Source organism: Microcebus murinus, chromosome 12, assembly GCF_040939455.1.
Source record: "Microcebus murinus isolate Inina chromosome 12, M.murinus_Inina_mat1.0, whole genome shotgun sequence".
Classification (NCBI taxonomy): domain Eukaryota; kingdom Metazoa; phylum Chordata; class Mammalia; order Primates; family Cheirogaleidae; genus Microcebus; species Microcebus murinus.
The window spans coordinates 81,023,256-81,040,710 of NC_134115.1; the positions used below are offsets into that span (position 1 = coordinate 81,023,256).

The following is a 17,455-nucleotide window of genomic DNA, read 5'->3' on the forward strand; positions in this document are numbered from 1 at the left end:
TGCTGAGTAAATTTGGATGATAGTTTTCTATAATTTTTCAATCCTACTCAAGTGTTCAAATTTTCATGGTGAAAAATGGGAAAATAGATGACACTTATCCCTTTTGATAAATGCCTAGTAAACAATTTAATTTGTCCTTTGCTTCATGCCTCCCCCCAGGCAGGCTAGGCATGGACATTCAAACACTCTCAAGAAGCTCATTTATGGAGAGATCTACACGAAGACAAGCCAGAAGGTTCAGCCCAGTTTTTCTGTGCTGTTTCCATTGTCACATTGTGTTTTTGAAAACCTCATATGAGAATATGGGATTACAAAGCAAGAGAAATAAGAAATTCAGTAGGATATTCTGAAAACCAGGCTTGCTCTTTCACATGTTGAATGCTCAGCTAGAAATAATCAGTGAATACACTGGGTAAATGGCACTTTCATATTTTTCTAATGCCTTTAAAATCAAATTATCCCATTCTCAACCCTCAAAATTCTTCCTCACTTGACTTATAGCTCAAAAAGGTGCATAAATCACATTCCTCAGAGAGGTGAGGCTGAAATTTTGCCAGGCTTGTAAATGAACCCTTAGTCATCTACCACCTCTGGGAATAAGAGGAAAGAAATTCCCAACAAAACTTCATGAAATTCATTTCCTTCAAGTTTCTCATTTATTACTTTATGACTGAATCCTTCCTGCCAGCTTTATGACACAATTGACAAATAACAGGCAATCAGCATTCCTGAGATATTTTGCTTGATATACTTGTTGATATTTTGCTGGGTGGTAGCATGCCTCAAATTTAGGGATCCTATGCGATACTTAGTTGTAAATACTGATTTGCCATGGTTTAGAGCATTTTTTTCTTTTACTACCAAACTCCTTCCTAAAAACTATATTAGACTAAACTTATTTTTTTTCCCTTGAGACAGAGTCTTACTCTGTTGCCAGGGCTAGAGTGCAGTGACGTCATCGTAGCTCACTGCAACCTCAAACTTCTGGGCTCAAGTGATCCTCCTGCCTCAGCCTCCCAATTCGCTGGGACTGAAGGTATGTGCCATCACACCCCCCTCATTTTTCCAGTTTTTGTAGAGACAGGGTCTTGCTCTTGCTCAGGCTGGTCTCGAACTGGTCCTCCCATCTCAGCCTCCCAGAGTGCTAGGATTACAGGTATAAGCCACCAAGAATAAACTTTTGACTAATCAAAACAAGGGACTGAAAAATGGATGTAAGCCTATACATTTAAACTTTTGTATTGAACATTCAAGTTGGGCTTACCTCCAGGAAACTAACATAAATTTTAAAAAATTATTGCTTTTTATTTTAAAAGCAAAATAATCACTATAAAAATCAGAAATTATAGCTAAATAGAAAAAGAAAAATTATACTTTCATTATCTATGTATAGGGATTATGTTTTGCCTTGCTGTATGTCCATTAAACCTTTTCTATCCTATTTTTTTCAAAAATGAAATAGTGATATATATAATGATCTAAAATCTATTTCTCCCTCCCTACATTGTGAACATGTTTTTCATGTCAGTACATATTCTTTAACATTATTAATGGTTGTATAATATTCCACTGTTTCATATGATGAACATTTAAGTCACATCCAAATTTCTCAATTAGAAACTCTGCTGCATTGAATACACTTTTAGCAAAGTTTCTGTACTTGCTTACTTCCTACGTAAATTAAGTTTCCTGAAAAGATGAAATTATACAATTCTTAAATTTCTCTTATTGAAGTATCTTTTATTACTACTAATAACTACTGTTTATTGAATGCTTATTACATGTTAGCCACAGCTAGCTCCTTAAGTACATTAGTATTTCTAATATTTACAAAAATCTGTAAAGTAACTATAAAATATTCCTCCTGGAGTTCTAAAGTATTAATAATAAAGCTAAAGACCTTCTGGGAAGAGACAAATGAAAACAAAAGAAAACTGAAACAAACAAATGAAAAAAGACAAGTTGTATAGTAAATTTTGTTGGGTCAGCTTCTGGAAAAGCAGTAAAACATTCTTTCCAAGATGACAATATAGGCTCATGTCCAGAGCATTGTATGCTGTTTCCAATCCCATATCAGCTGATTTACTCTAAGATCTATTGAATTTGGCACTACTGGAAATCATGAAGAGTAATAAATTCCATTCATCACTGAGATTTAATTATTCTGAAGTTCAAAAGATACTGGATTTCCTCTGCTGGGAAAGGCCAGAAACGTCTTACATAGTATCTGAAATTCTGACTCTGAGTTACATGCATTATTGCACACAAAAAGGAAAAGACAGGCTTAAGAATTATTGAAATACCTAAGTTGCAACATTTAAAGCACAATCTTTTCCTTTCCTTTCACAGAGTGCAGGTGAAATATCTTATGTTGTGAACTGCCAAGAATAGTGCAGTCTGGGTGGGTAAACATAGGATGGTTGGGAGTTTAGTCTCAAAAACGTGCAATCCAGTTCTAACAGTACTAAGTCAAAATGAAAGCTCTTGGTAATTTTTGACTTTTCCTCTTAAAAGCATATATATTCAGAATATGAGTGTTCTTTTTGACCACTCGATGATTCCTCATTAGAGATTCTATCTCAGGATTTGGCAAACTTTTCCTGTAAAGAGCCAGAGAGTAAAACATTTTAGGCTTTGCAGGCCATGAAGCCTGTTGCCACTACACATCTCTGCTACTATAGTGCAAAGGAAACCGTAGACAATACATACATGAATGGCATGGGTGTATTCCAATAAAACTTAATTTGTGGACACTAAAATCTGAATTTCATATAATTTCCACATGTAATGAAAAATTATTCTTCTTTTGATTTTTAAAAAAACATTTTAAAAGGTAAAAACTATTCATAGCTTGTGGATTACACAGAAATAGGCAGTCAGCCAGATTTGGTCCAAAGGCTGTTAAGAGCCCTGTTCCTGTTTTATCTCATACAACTATTTATTTGAGGAGGAAGATTTTCATAAATTAAGTAATGCATTTGATCTTACTCCCAGCTATTCAAATAGGGGTACATATCCCAGCTTCTCAGTTTCTTTTTTCTTTGCTTGTTTTGAAACAAGGTCTTTGTAAGACCTGATAAATAAGAACTCAAGGTGAAAATAAGCAAAAGGGCAAGTAAAATTGAATATAAATACATCTTCAAATAATCAAATTTTTATTATAACTGAATTTTTCAAATGGCTGGAATTTTAGGAGAAAAAGACAAAGAAGGGAAGGAGATAACAGAAAAGGAAGGAAATAAAATAAATAGAAGGAGAGAGGAGTAAAGATGGGAGACACACAAAAATAAAGGCAGTATTCTACAAAGATAGAAAGATTAAAAGAGCTAGAGGCAAGAAAGAGGCAGACTTTAGTAGGGTCTCAATAAATATATGTTGAAAAAACATGGTGTTTAATTGTAGATCACAACTTGCAATTTATTTAGGCAGAGTATTTCAAAGCAAACAAGCACCCACTATAGCTTGCCTTTCAAATCATTACTTTAATTAGGCACAGTTTAGTTCTTCAAATACCCTTATCCTTAAACCTCTAGAGAGGAAATTATTCTCTGGGCTAGGGTGACTACAGGCCAGATGGCAGTGAGTTAAGAACCATGATTGAAAACTGTAACTTTTCCTCCCTGTTATAAACCATCTATGGCTATAAATACTAAACCAAAAGAACAGACACTGACAAGGCATTATATGATTTGAATCACAAAGCTTAAAATGTGTTTACCATGAAATATTAAGGAAAGGAAATGGACTAATCCTTTTAAGAAAGATTTTTCAACAGAAGTTGAAATAAAGGAAATCCTTTGCTTACCTCAAAAAGAATAAGGAAATTAAGTAAGCATAAATATCGTATTTCCCAAGCACTTTGAAGATTTTCAAATATTTCAGGCCATATAACAGGAGGAAGAAAATAGGTAAGAGCCACATTAATACTTTTAAATTTGGACCCCTCAGTCTTAAATAGGCCTTTCTCTCTTAAGCTGCAATAGCACTTAATCCTCTTTTTTTTTTTTTTTTTTTTTTTTTTTTTTTTGAGACAGAGTCTCGCTTTGTTGTCCAGGCTAGAGTGAGTGCCGTGGCGTCAGCCTAGCTCACAGCAACCTCAAACTCCTGGGCTCAAGTGATCCTTCTGCCTCAGCCTCCCGGGTAGCTGGGACTACAGGCATGCGCCACCATGCCCGGCTAATTTTTTTATATATATATCAGTTGGCCAATTAATTTCTTTCTATTTATAGTAGAGACGGGGTCTCGCTCTTGCTCAGGCTGGTTTTGAACTCCTGACCTTGAGCAATCCGCCCGCCTCGGCCTCCCAAGAGCTAGGATTACAGGCGTGAGCCACAGCGCCCGGCCTGCACTTAATCCTCTTTAAAAAACATTTATCATACTTGTAATCATCTTATTCAGTGTCGGTCTTGTTAAAACAATATAGCATAATGGGTTCAGAGCTGGCTCTGCCACTTACTATTAATAGCTTTGTGATCGTGGGAAAGTACCTTACTCCTCTGTGCCTCAGTCTACCCATTTAAAAATAGGGCTAATAAGAATACTTCTTCAGAGGGTTAGTGTGATGAGTAAATGAGCAAAATGGAAGATACCTAGTTAAAAATAGGTACTCCAAAAAATTTGTTAAATAAATAGTTGCTGAACGAGTTGAGTGATTGATTCTGTTGTTTGTCTGGAAGAAAAGACTGATGGGGGGTCAAAGCCAGTGGTACCGTAAGGGGTTTTCTCGCTCTGGGAAGATTCTTCAAGCAATACTATGTCAACCAACACAGATGTTTCTCTTTCTTCATATGATGAAGATCAGGGATCCAAACTTATCCAAAAAGCTAAAGAGGCACCATTTGTCCCCATTGGAATGGCAGGTTTTGCAGCAATTGTTGCATATGGATTATACAAATTGAAGAGCAGGGGAAATACTAAAATGTCCCTTCACCTGATACACATGTGTGTGGCAGCCCAAGGCTTTGTTGTGGGAGCAATGACTCTGGGTATGGGCTATTCCATGTATTGGGAATTCTGGGCAAAACCTAAACCTTAGAAGAAGAGCTGCTGTCTTTGTCTTGGTCTTGTTGGAGGAGCTTGATTTAGTTATTGAGGTTACCTATCGATGTCAAAAATAAATTATTTCAGTGAGTTCAGACAATAATACAGTATTTTGAATATTGGCTTCCTTTCTTGCAGCTTGATTTGCCTGGTGACCAAATTACTAGTGTCTAGTTCACTAACTAGGTCATTCACAGGAGTCAAGTTAGCACAAAAAGAAACATGTCACCTAAATGCACTTGGTGATGTTAAAATGTCCACCTTCTTAAACTGTTAAATGAAATTAGTTCTAAAGAGGACAGCAGGCCAACCCTGAAGTACTCCCAGTTTGCTGCAGAACATCTCATGCTTTGGATGTCATGTAGGAGTCCTGTTTACCCCAGTTAATTTAACTTTTTTCTGCCTGTCTTGGGGACTGGTTGAGTACTTCAGTTTTGGGGACTGGTTGGTTCTTTTAGAACTCTTTTTTAAAAAAGTGCATGAATATAATTTGTAAAGCCTTTCAAAATTGAAAGTGTATGTGTATGTGTTTAAACCAAACCTAGAAAGCTTACAACAGAGCTGTATAGTAGTAGTATTTATTTCAGAATCACGATTGTAAACACAAGAAAAACTTAATTATGGATTCTCATTTAGCCCTTTTGTAACTGTAAAATTATATTTTTGCTGCGGTTATATTTGTGTAATTTTTAAATGTCACTTTGAAATAAAAATAATGTATTTTAAGCATTAATGCATAGGTAAATAAAGAACTTTTTAAAGTGTGTGCATTATGTTTATTTTCTCTGTAAGAATTAGAAATGTTAAAATAAACAAATTGCCTATAATGGGAGTGATTAATGATTTATGAGCAATATGATTTGGTCAAACATTGTACACAAACTTTGATATACTACAGAATATTTCATTACACTTGTCAAATTCTCTTGTGTCATATTCTCATTACACTTGTAATTCTCTTGTGTATTCTCTCTGAACTTACATTCCATGGTGATAACATGGTATATGTATTGTTATTACAATAAGTGGACACATAAAAAAAAAAGAAAAGACTGATGTTACATAAGACAAACTGAAACTATGCATCAGCACACAAGATCCAAGAAAACAATTCAGAATCACCCTCTGTCCCAACGTAGTTGTCAACAGCTTTCCTCAAGGGTTTTTCTTTTTTATAAAATCAGACCTTTTCCAACTGTGAGGTTAGAGAGAATTCAGGAAGGTAGAAAAATGGGTTCAACATGCCCATGTCTGGAAACATAAAAACATTCATGTTTAGAAAAATTAGAGAGAAAAACAATTTCATAATGGGTATTAAGTTAATTAAATTTAGATCAGGCCTGAAATACATGAAAACAGAAAACCTCCTACTTTTTCAGTTTTTTTCCTCCTTGCTCTTTTGCTCAGACATCTTAAAATTATCTATAATTAAGTTTTTCTCATTAAGGTCTTTGGAAGGTAAATCACTTTCATTTAAAAAATGGGAAAGAGAAGCATAAAGAAACTAGATCATAAGGTTCCCAATTCTTCATTGAGGCGAAATAGCTAAGCAGTGGCTAAGAGCTTGAGTGTTTGGTGTCAGATTCCACTTCTACCATTAAATGTTCTCATCAGTAAAATGGGGGAGAAAGAATAGTACACATTTCACACAGTTGCTATGAAGATAAAATGAGAAAATATGTAAAGTGTTTGACACTTTGGAAATGTTCAATAAATAGTGGCCACTATTATTATCACAACTTTCAGATCATTATTAATATAGTTTGCAGGAATAAACTTTTATTAAGTGAATTGCCTTCTGGGACCAGCATACCAAGGAGAAAATATCAAGACTAACAATTTGCTTGGGGACTCTATCTCTGGAGGAGAAACAGACTACATGTGGGGTAGTAAGTCAGAGTTCTAAACTTTCTTGGACCATCTCTCATACAAATCTTTAAGTGATAATATTGCAACCTCAACCTAGAGTTTTACTTATAAATTCCACTCTTATTTCACTAAACTCTACTACTGTACCATAGTGCTTACTCTAACTGGACAACAAGTTTGGTATAATTTTCATTGTCTGAGACTTTATTTTTTTTTTTTTTAGAAATGGGATCTCACTCTGTCACCCAGGCTGGAGTGCAGTAGTATGATAATAGCTCACTGCAGCCTTCAACTCTTGGGCTCCAGCGATCCTCATGCCTCAGCCTTGGCCTCCTGAGTTGCTGGGATTACATGTATGAGCCATTGCATTCAGCTGTCTGAGACTTTAGGGCAGACACTTCATTGGTTGTATCTTCAAGGCTGATCTACTGATATAACATGCCAAATGCTTGGGGTCAAAGTTACTTTACTAGCTCCAGAGAAAAGACAAAGACTCAAAAAGAATGGAGAAACAAGTATGTGTCAATAGAGAATTGACACATACTTCCTTCTTTCCACCAATTGTGTCCTCTAATTCTATGGTCCCCAACCTCAGGGTTGCAGAACTCTGCCACATACCCCCTCTCCTCGGCCATGGAAAAATTATCTTCCATGAAACTTGGGGGGTGTGCACAGCAGGGGGCAAGTGAGCAAAGGAGGCTTCATCTGCATTTACAGCTACTCTGCCTCGCTTGCATCACCGTCCGAGCTCCACATCCCCCAGCTCCCGTGGAAAAATTGCCTCCATGAAATGGTCCCTGGTGCTAAAAAGATTGGGGACCGCTGCCCTAAACTCACCATGGATTAAGGATCGCCACTGCTCTCCACCATAGTTGGATTTACTGTCATTAATCCCTATAAATCATTTTGCAACACTCCTTAACATTGGCCCAGAATCTCAGAGGTCTTGAAATATCAAAGTGGAAAGTAACCAATCTATGCTGTAGTCCCCAACCCCTGGTACCAGTCCGTGGCCTGTTAGGGGACCAGGGCACAGAGCCTCTTTGCCACACCCCACCCCAACATCTGTGGAAAAACTGTCTTCCATGAAATTGGTCCCTGGTGCCAAAAAGGTTGGAGGCCAATGTTCTAACTTCTCTTTTTCTGATTTAGTAAGTAAATGAAGATTCCTTACTAGGCACAATAAATTATCTTGACAATTATAATCCCTTTATTGATGATGTAAACCCAGACAAATACTCTATCTGTAATAAGAATATATAACAAGAAACATGATGGTCACACCCTAAAGTCAACAGTTTGGGTTATAACAAACTTAATGAAATAAACTGCAAACAGAAAAATTGTTCCACTATCAACATAAGCCAAACCTTTACCAATGTAATTTACTCTATGGGGATCTTTATCTCCCTACCTGCTTTCTTTTTCTTTCAACAAACATTTTTTTTTTTTTTTTGAGACAGAATCTCGCTTTGTTGTCCAGGCTAGAGTGAGTGCGCTGGCGTCAGCCTAGCTCACAGCAACCTCAATCTCCTGGGCTCGAGAGATCCTTCTGCCTCAGCTTCCCGAGTAGCTGGGACTACAGGCATGCGCCACCATGCCCGGCTAATTTTTTTTATATACATATCAGTTGGCCAATTAATTTCTTTCTATTTATAGTAGAGACGGGGTCTCGCTCTTGCTCAGGATGGTTTTGAACTCCTGACCTTGAGCAATCCGCCCACCTCGGCCTCCCAGAGAGCTAGGATTACATGTGTGAGCCACCGCGCCCGGCCTTCAACAAACATTTTTATACACCTACTATGTAGTTGATATAATGAGGAAGGACAGTCTATGCATTCACAAGCTCTCATGGGGTGGTGGGGAGGTGGATGAATCAAATTGATAATTATAATACTATATGATAAACATATGACAGGCGTGTACAGGATGCAAGGCAGACACAGAGAACAGGTATCGTTGCAATAGTTTTCAGGAAAATGCTTTTCCAAGTCTTTTTAAAAAATTTATTTTGAACCCTATCTGTATCATTGTACCCACTTCTTTAAAATTTTTTTTTCTTCAAAGCTTACTAGTCAATCAGCGACTTTGTCTTTCACCCTGCAAAATTCATACCATCAGATGGCACCAAGAACCTATTTAATCATTAAAAAAATACATAAATGCCAGTTTTTGTAGACTTGGTCTACCGTTTGAGTTAATTTATGACCATTGCTGGTTTAGTTCAGATTAATTATTGAAGAAGTTACAATGTTCTCCCCAATCGGCTATAACAACTGAAATAAACAAATCAGTCCCATGATTCTTCTTATTTTCAGTCACTCTCCCAAAGGGATTCCTTCTGTTGATATAGCTCTTAATTATAATGATACATTTATTTGCAATCCACCTGCATTATTTCATTCAAAGTGAATGTATTAGCTTTAAGAAAAACTGGTTTTGCCTAGGTTTGGTCACATTCCGTACCTAGAACTAAAGCTCAGCAAACTCCTAGGAGGCAGAGTTTGGGCTTTTATGATTCCACTGCTTCCCTCAGAAGCAACCCTCTGGACTTGCCTTATCCAAGAGGTCTGAAGCAGGGTTCCTCTACGCTTTGTTTATTGTCTCTCAAGTAAAGTACTGATGTCAGACAGGGTTCTACATTTTGGTATGCATCTCTAGGACAGGGAAAACGGTTTGGAAAATCAGATAGCCCAGGTTTGAAACCTGGCTCTAAACTCTTAGCCTCAGTTTCCTTATTGTAAAGTGGTGAACAGTGACGTTTTCCTTGCAGAGCTGTTGCAAAATTGCAATTAGATAATGTTTGTAAATCACTTAGGCTGTGTTTGGCACATGGCAAGCATTTAAAAATTCTATTTAATAAATTCTACTAATAGCTTTCCTACCAATCTCAAGTCTTGAAGGTTTACATTAAAAAAAGGGGGGGGGAACAGACCAGCAAAATTGTGTTTGTATGTATAATTTTCTGAGAGGGTACATTAGTTTCCATAAGATTCCTAAAAGATTTCTGTCTAAAAATTAGTTAAGTGTAGAACCAAGAAAAAAAAAAACTTACAAGTAAAAACTGGTCTGTAACCATGAGAAACTAAATAAACATTAAGTACAAAGATCATGCTTATTCCTAAATAACTCCTCCAAACAGATTTCCCACTGCAGTTTCCCACCAGGGGGTCAGGGTACTGAGGAATGCATGCTACCCATCTTTTTATCTAGGATAAGACAACTAACTATGGAGGAAGTGAAACAATTTTTTTCCTGTTCAAGTTTTAGAATCAATCAAATCCAGATGTAAAATATGGCTCCATTATTTATAAACTGTGTGATTTTAAGCAACATAACCCCTTTGAGTATCAGTTTCTTCAAGTATAAAGTAGGGATAAGAACAGTACATACCACATCATCTGATGTGCAAATTCAATAAAATAATGTATATACAATATTTGGCACAGAGCCTGGCCTATTCAGTGTTTAAGTTTTACTTATGTATTTATGCATTTCGGTATTATTCTCATCAATTCCCGTATATGTACACTCCCAATTTGGGAAGATAACTTTCCAAGGTGCTCAGTAGTGAAAAGTGAGGGATAACGATTTCTGTAATTCTTTTAATGCCCCTGGTAAGGAACTAAAAAGACAGGGATCCCTGGGCAAGACAAAGGGGACTTATATAAAATGGATGGACAAAACTGGCTTTACAAATAACCAGAACAGATGACTTCAATGTAGTGTTCTTTGTAGGGTGCTGCAAAAGCCCACCCAGCTGCCTAAATTTCTTTCTCTGTGTCATCCTGTCTGAAATTGCATCTTTAGAAATACTGTTAATTTGGACCACTAAGAGCTCCCCAGAAGATACCAACACTCCTCTCCAAAAGGAGAGGTCCATCACCTCTCCTTATTGAAACCCCCTATCCCCGGAGTTAGCCAATAAAGGCTCAAGGTGGTAGCCCTCTCAGGAGTGCTAATTCCTTCTCAAAGGAAGAAGACTGAGACACTCCCATCTTCAAGACTGAGAACACCCTAGCAGGATAGGGTTAGGGTAGGGGAACTTAGAGTTCCTCGTGAGGGACAAAAGCCGGGAAGGAGAGTTCTCTAAGACACAGTAAAGCGGAGCGGGAAAACAGGGCAGAAAGCGGAGCCAGAAAGAGAGGTGGGAAGAGAGCCAAAGAGAGACCTCCCTTCCTTCTTCTGCAAATGCGGCCTACTGTGTGTCAGGAGCTGCGGGAGGGGGACCCAGAGTTCTTCCCAGCTCCCGAGGCGCGGGCGGCCCCTGCGGGGCGAGGGCTGGGCGGAGGCGGCGGCCTCCGAGGGGGCGGGGCGGGCAGGGGAGCGGGCGAGGGGTGCAGACGCGGGGCGCCGGCTCCCTGCCCGCTGGCTGCCGGTTCCTTCTGCGTTTCCTCGATCGCGCGCGCCACGAGATAACGAAGCGCTGGCACGGCGCCTGGCATCTGGCGACCGCGGGATAACGCGGCCCCGCCACTGCGCAGGGTATCGGAAACGCCCCGCGCCACCGGCACGGCCACCGTAGGCCGGGCTTTGCACCCCACCGCCCCTAAGTCGAGACCCCCAGCTTGCGGGACAGGGTTCATTGTTCTCAGCTTAGGAGTGAGGTGACCGCGCTCCGAGAGGAGCTCGCACAGCCCAAAGCAGCGGAGACCGGCCGGGAACCCGGTCCTCAGACCGAGGAGCTCACGCTGCGGGCGGGGGCTCGGTCCCCGGGGGAGGGCTGAGGGGCGCGCGGGGCTCACCACTGAAAGCGGTGGGGGCCCGCCGGGTTTCGGTGTCCGATGTGTGCCGCTTCTCAGCCATGCTGCAGGAGCCGGAGTCGGGCTGTCAGCGAGGGCCCGCAGACGCCAGAGCCGCCAGGAATGCCCGGAGGGGCCGGGGGACTAGAGACCCAGGCTGCAGCCCCGCCCCCTTAGGTCCCGCCCCCTCCCCGCGCCCCCGCCAATCCACGCCCAGGATCAAGGAGGACACGCCCCCATCCTCCGCCCTCCCGCCTCCCTCGCGGAGCTCTGCGCTCGCTTCCCGCTCAGTCCGCGGGCCGAAGGGTGTGGTCTGAGGGGCTAGATTCCCCCAGTTGCTGGGGTCGGGGCCGAGCGGAGACTTCGGAAGGGAAAGGCGGCCACAGTGCGGGGACTGAGGGTGTTGCGGAGGCGGCCCAGAGGATGGCCAGGGGGAAAGGTGCGAGTGAGGAAAAGGCGTCTCAGTGGGTCGAGGTGTTGGATCCAGGCGCCCCCTCTGGGCTGAGGAGTCAGAGGGAGGAAAATGGCGCCCTCTCTTGACCGGGTGGGGCCTGAGTTGAGGGGAGCAGGCGGAGGGGCACCGAGGCCAGCCTGACCTGAGGGACCAACATGACCACCCCCAGCCGAAGTGAACGAGTTCCAGTGAGGTGCACTGATTCAAACAAAATCCTTCTGGAGCACTGGTGTGCTCCAGCTGGGGATGCAGCGGCCTGGCAGGCGCGGGCCCGCCCTCATGGAATTTGCGTGCTCCAGTGGGGAGCCAGGCAACACACAGGTAAACGAATCAGTACACCTGGTGAAGGCGCTGTGAAGGGCATGGAGTATTCAGAGAGTAGCAAAGGGCATCTCCTTTACTTGGGGGGATAAGGGAAGGCCTCTGAAAGGAGGTGGCCTTGAGATGTCGCCTGAAAGATGCGAAGGAGCCAGCCAGCCTTGGGAAGGGGGACAGGTGGTGCTGGAGGTGGGAAAGGGTGTCCCAGGCAGAGGGAAGAACTTATGCGAGGGCATCCCCAACCTCGAGCCTTCTCTTGGGTTGGGGCTGAAAACCTCACATTTGAAAACTGCGCTCTGTTTTATTCTCCATGACTTGTTCTAACGCAGAATGTTCAAAGTATGTTAATTGTACACAAGAAGGCGCACTTTTAAAACCATTTTATTTTGAAATAAGTACAGATTCACAGGAAGTTGCAAAGACCGTACAGAGAAGTCACATGTACCTTCTACTCAGTTTCTCCCCAGTAGTTACATTTTACTTACCTATAGTATCAAAACCAGGAAATTGACAGTGACACAATGTGTGTACATATAGTTCTATGTCCTTTTAATCACACGTGTAGATTCATGTAAATACAGCCATCAAGATATAAAACTATTCCATCACCACCAAGATCTCCCTCGCGAGAAGCCCTTTTCTTCTTTTTTAATGTGCTCAATATTTGGCTGTGTAATAATACCCAATTATCTTGATCCTTGCAACAGGGTGCAGGCTCCAATGTGATAAAAACCTGATTCAGAGCTATCAAGTTGACTTCCAGTCAAATCCTGTCAAAGAATTGTTTATATTCCTGGGGTGGAGTGTAGCTTGTGCAGTCACTTTGTTTATTAGCCTTCTGAAGACGATAAGGAGGGCAGTGCAGTAATTTAATGATCTCTGCTCTCTAAATCATCCTTGAGAAAGTCCACAGCTTCATTTTTTCCATTCTGTAACAAGTAAGCCCCTGAGGCATAAATTTCCTGTTAATGCTGTGGTTCCCAGGAAAAAGGGGCAAATGCACAAGAAGTGAATTAAACCCTTCAGTAGAGGAGGGCTTGATTACAAATTGGATATTGTGAAAAAGATTTTAGATTTCATTTTTGCTGGAAAGGAAAATGAAGCTTCAAAATGAATTTAATGTCTATACTACCAGCTCCTTAGCTGAAGTCTCAAGGCAATCCCAACAGCGTCACTTCTGGAGAATTAGAAAAGAAGCCTTTCCTTTGGGACAAAGACTTTGGTAAACACTTGTTGGCTCTGGTTTCAGATTGCATCAGTTCTAGAGCTAATTCCAGCTCCCAAACTAAGAACAAGCTTTGATTTAGTTTTTAAATTGTTTTCAGAATAGGTGAGAGTTTCCAATTTTGATTCAAATATACTGACTTTCAGTTGTTATTCTGGCTTTCTCATCTGCAGTCTGTATAGATAGATTAATTAAATGTATATTACAAATAAATATTAGCATATCACTCTCTCCCTGTGGGGGATTTTTAATCCTAATATAATCCTAAATTTGATTAGAAGTTAGAATGATTTTTTTTAGAACTTTTTGCTTTAAAAATGGAGACTTATTATATAAAATTGTGAATACTTTGAAGAGAGAATTACTTATAATCTCATCACCTCTAACAAAACCACTCTTATAATCTTGATGAATTTTTCTTCTGGTTGTTATTTAAAGGATATTTGTATGCAGTTAAAATCAGAGTGTAAATTCCATATTTGTTTTATGTTTTATTTTTACTGTTATTTGCCAAACATATTCAGGGTACCAAATTAAGTATTGATTGATGGTATTAGTGATAACATTAAGACATGGAGATCAGGTTAAAGACAGATATGCACCATGAATCCTTAATTGAATAAATCAGAAGGAAATTTAATTAATTTTTTCTCATGTCCATAAGAAATGCTTCAATAATAACAGAAAAGTCCTCATTTATTTTTTTCCCTCTAAATTGCTAATCCAGACTGTTCTCAATGCCTTTAGTGAGGCCAGCTAACCAAATACCTTGAGGGAACAGTAATACCAGTAAGTTACTGTATGAAGCATTTTCCCCAGGATGGGACTAACAAATTTGAACTGTCTCTCTACATGGATTAATTCACATTTATCATATTACAGCAAGGTGTTTTTGTTTTTTTTATGTCTTTTTAGCTCTTCTCTTCTTCAGGAAATTACCTCAGGATTTGAATCATCACAAGAGTTTCAGCAGAAGATTTTATACATTTGGGCTGTGGCAACAGACCAATTATACCCACAACACCAGGTAAGACAATGGGAGCCCAGATCCTCAGGTCTTAGGAAAAACATCACTCTAACATTAATGGCATTTAGCAGAGTTATCTATGGGAAGAATCTTATTAATCTGCTTTACTTATTAGTTCACTCAAAAAATATTTATTCAGCACCAACTATGTGTCAGGCATTGTTCTTGGAGTTTGGGATACATCCATGAATGAAAAAGATGAAAATTCCTATCGTCATGGCTCTTCTATTATAGTATTCCTTTCCACATGTATTAATTTGCTAGGGTTTCCTTAACAAAATATTGCAATACTTTGTTTCTATAACAAAATACCATAGACTGAGTGGCTTAAACAAGAGAAATTAATTTTTCTTACAGTTCTGCATGTTAGAAGTCCAAGGCCAAGGTATCAGCAGCGGGTTTTTCTAAGGACCATGAGGGAAGGATTTGTTCCAGGCCTCTCTCTTTGACTTGTAGATGGCTATCTTCTTCCTATAGCTTAGCCTTGTTTTTCCACTATGTGTGTGTGTCCAAATTTCCTCTTCTTATAAGGACATCAGTCATACTGGAGTAGCGTCCATCTTAATGACTTCATTTTAACTTGATTGCCTCTTTTTTTTTGAGACAGAGTCTCACTCTGTTGCCTGGGCTAGAGTGCCGTGGCGTCAGCCTAGCTCTCAGCAACCTCAAACTCCTGGGCTCAGGCGATCCTCCTGCCTCAGCATCCCTAGTAGCTGGGACTATAGGCATGCGCCACCATGCCCGGCTAATTGTTTATGTATATATTTTTAGTTTGCCAATTAATTTCTTTCTATTTTTAGTAGAGAAGGGGTCTCACTCTTGCTCAGGCTGGTTTCAAACTGCTGACTTTGAGCGATCTGCCCTCCTCGGCCTCCCAGAGTGCTAGGATTACAGGTGTGAGCCACTGCGCCTGGCCTTGATTGCCTCTTTAAAGACCCTGTCCCCAAATATTGTCACATGCAGAGGTACAGGGGGTTAGAACTTCAACATATGAATTTTGAGGGAGCATACAATGGTGTATCCAAATCTTTGTTTTGCCTGTTTTCTCCTATTAATAACCCTGAAATATTCAAAGCCATTTATGTTTACTTGCAAAATGTGTGCAGTTGACTATAATTATGAGTGATTACTTTTCTAGACATTTATTTTTTTTAACTTTTAAAATGAGACTATAATAGATATACATATTTTCGGGTTACATGTGATAATTTAATGCATTCATTTAATTTGTAAAGATCAAATCAGTGTAATTGGAATATCTATCACCATAAATATTTGGCTTTATGCTAGAAATATTCAAATTATTCTCTTCTAGCTATTTTGAAATATACAAGACATGATTTATTTTTAAGCTATACTAGAAAGTTCTTGCTTAGGAAGGATTACTCTACTTGAAATGTTGCTCCATCTAGTGTTCACCATATTCTACTACTTTTGTCAAAGTTATGAAAATGAAGAAAGGGGGAGTATGTTGGAGAAGGGGTTCTTCATTCAATAGTAAGGCTATTATTCACAGAGCACTAAGTATTCATAGTAAAAAAATATTGTTTCAAATACTATATGTGGAAGGAAAGAGGGGTTATATAATGATATTACTTTTAATAATACAAATAATATCATTTTCATCATTTATCATCACTACCAATTACTATTTATTTTTATCCCATGAAAAGATTGAGACTGGATTTAGTCACTTGCCCAGAATAAATACAGGGAAACAAAAAGATACAAACTTGTCATAATGCATTTTTAGATATGAACACATCTAAGCATAATACCTAAATGGTTACTCAAGTTTGCCTTCAGTATTGTTATATCTTAACCTTTATCTTATACTGAAATGATACCTTATTGTTCAGTGCTTGTATCATTGTTGGTATGCTGTGTCAAATATGTCTTTCCATCTTAGATAGTGAATTTATAAAGTACAGGACATAATCCACAACCAGATCAGCATTTTATATTTTGTTTGATTATGTATCTTGAATTGAAATTTTATTTTATTTATTTATTTATTTTTTTGAGACAGAGTCTCACTCTGTTGCCTAGGCTAGAGTAAGTGGCATCAGCCTAGCTCACAGCAACCTCAAACTCCTGGGCTCACGCGATCCTCTTGCCTCAGCCTCTCTAGTAGCTAGGATTGCAGGCATGCGCCTCCATGCCTGGCAAATTTTATATATATATATTAGTTGGCCAATTAATTTCTTTCTATTTATAGTAGAGACAGGGTCTCACTCTTGCTCAGGCTGGTTTCGAACTCCTGACCTTGAGCAATCCGCCCACCTCGGCCTCCCAGAGTGCTAGGATTACAGGCGTGAGCCACCGCGCCTGGCCTTGAATTGAAATTTTACAATAATCATTAGAAAGTTTGGATTTTTCTGTTTGTAGTTTTAAAGGATAATTTTTGTTTTTCTATTGTACAAGTTGAATGAGGCAGCTTAACTGCCTGGAGACATCAGGAAAAGCTTCCAGGGCAAGCTGAGTTTGGAAGGATAAAGAAAAGTTAGAAAAAGATTCTTTAGGAATACACAAAAGCCCTTGTAAATGCGTAGGAGTATGTCAAAGCTTGATATTTTGGGGGGAATGTAAGTGGTAACAAATGCAGGGAGTTGTGGTGAGATGACAATGGACTGAAAGGTATATGCCAAACTTAGAAGGCAATTATGAAGCTGCTGAAAGATCTTAACAGGAGGGGAGGAGTGATGGTAGATGAACATATTGAACTTATCAAAACATCATGTAATAGGCAATCTGAATAGGCCTATATTCATTAAATAAAT

At 39.5% G+C, this 17,455-nt stretch overlaps 1 protein-coding gene and 1 pseudogene across 1 annotated transcript in view; one reads left to right on the plus strand and one right to left on the minus strand.

Moving 5' to 3' along the window:
* The window catches only part of STOM (stomatin), a 30,969-nt gene extending 19,158 nt beyond the window's left edge, over positions 1-11,811 (minus strand). Inside the window, exon 1 of the mRNA XM_012771736.3 lies at positions 11,655-11,811. Within this exon, the coding sequence (XP_012627190.1) occupies positions 11,655-11,715 (61 nt within the window). The 5' untranslated portion in view covers positions 11,716-11,811. The remainder of the gene's footprint in view (positions 1-11,654) is intronic.
* Positions 4,721-5,069, plus strand: LOC142874311 (HIG1 domain family member 1A, mitochondrial pseudogene; annotated as a pseudogene).
* Positions 11,812-17,455: the final 5,644 nt, after the last annotated feature.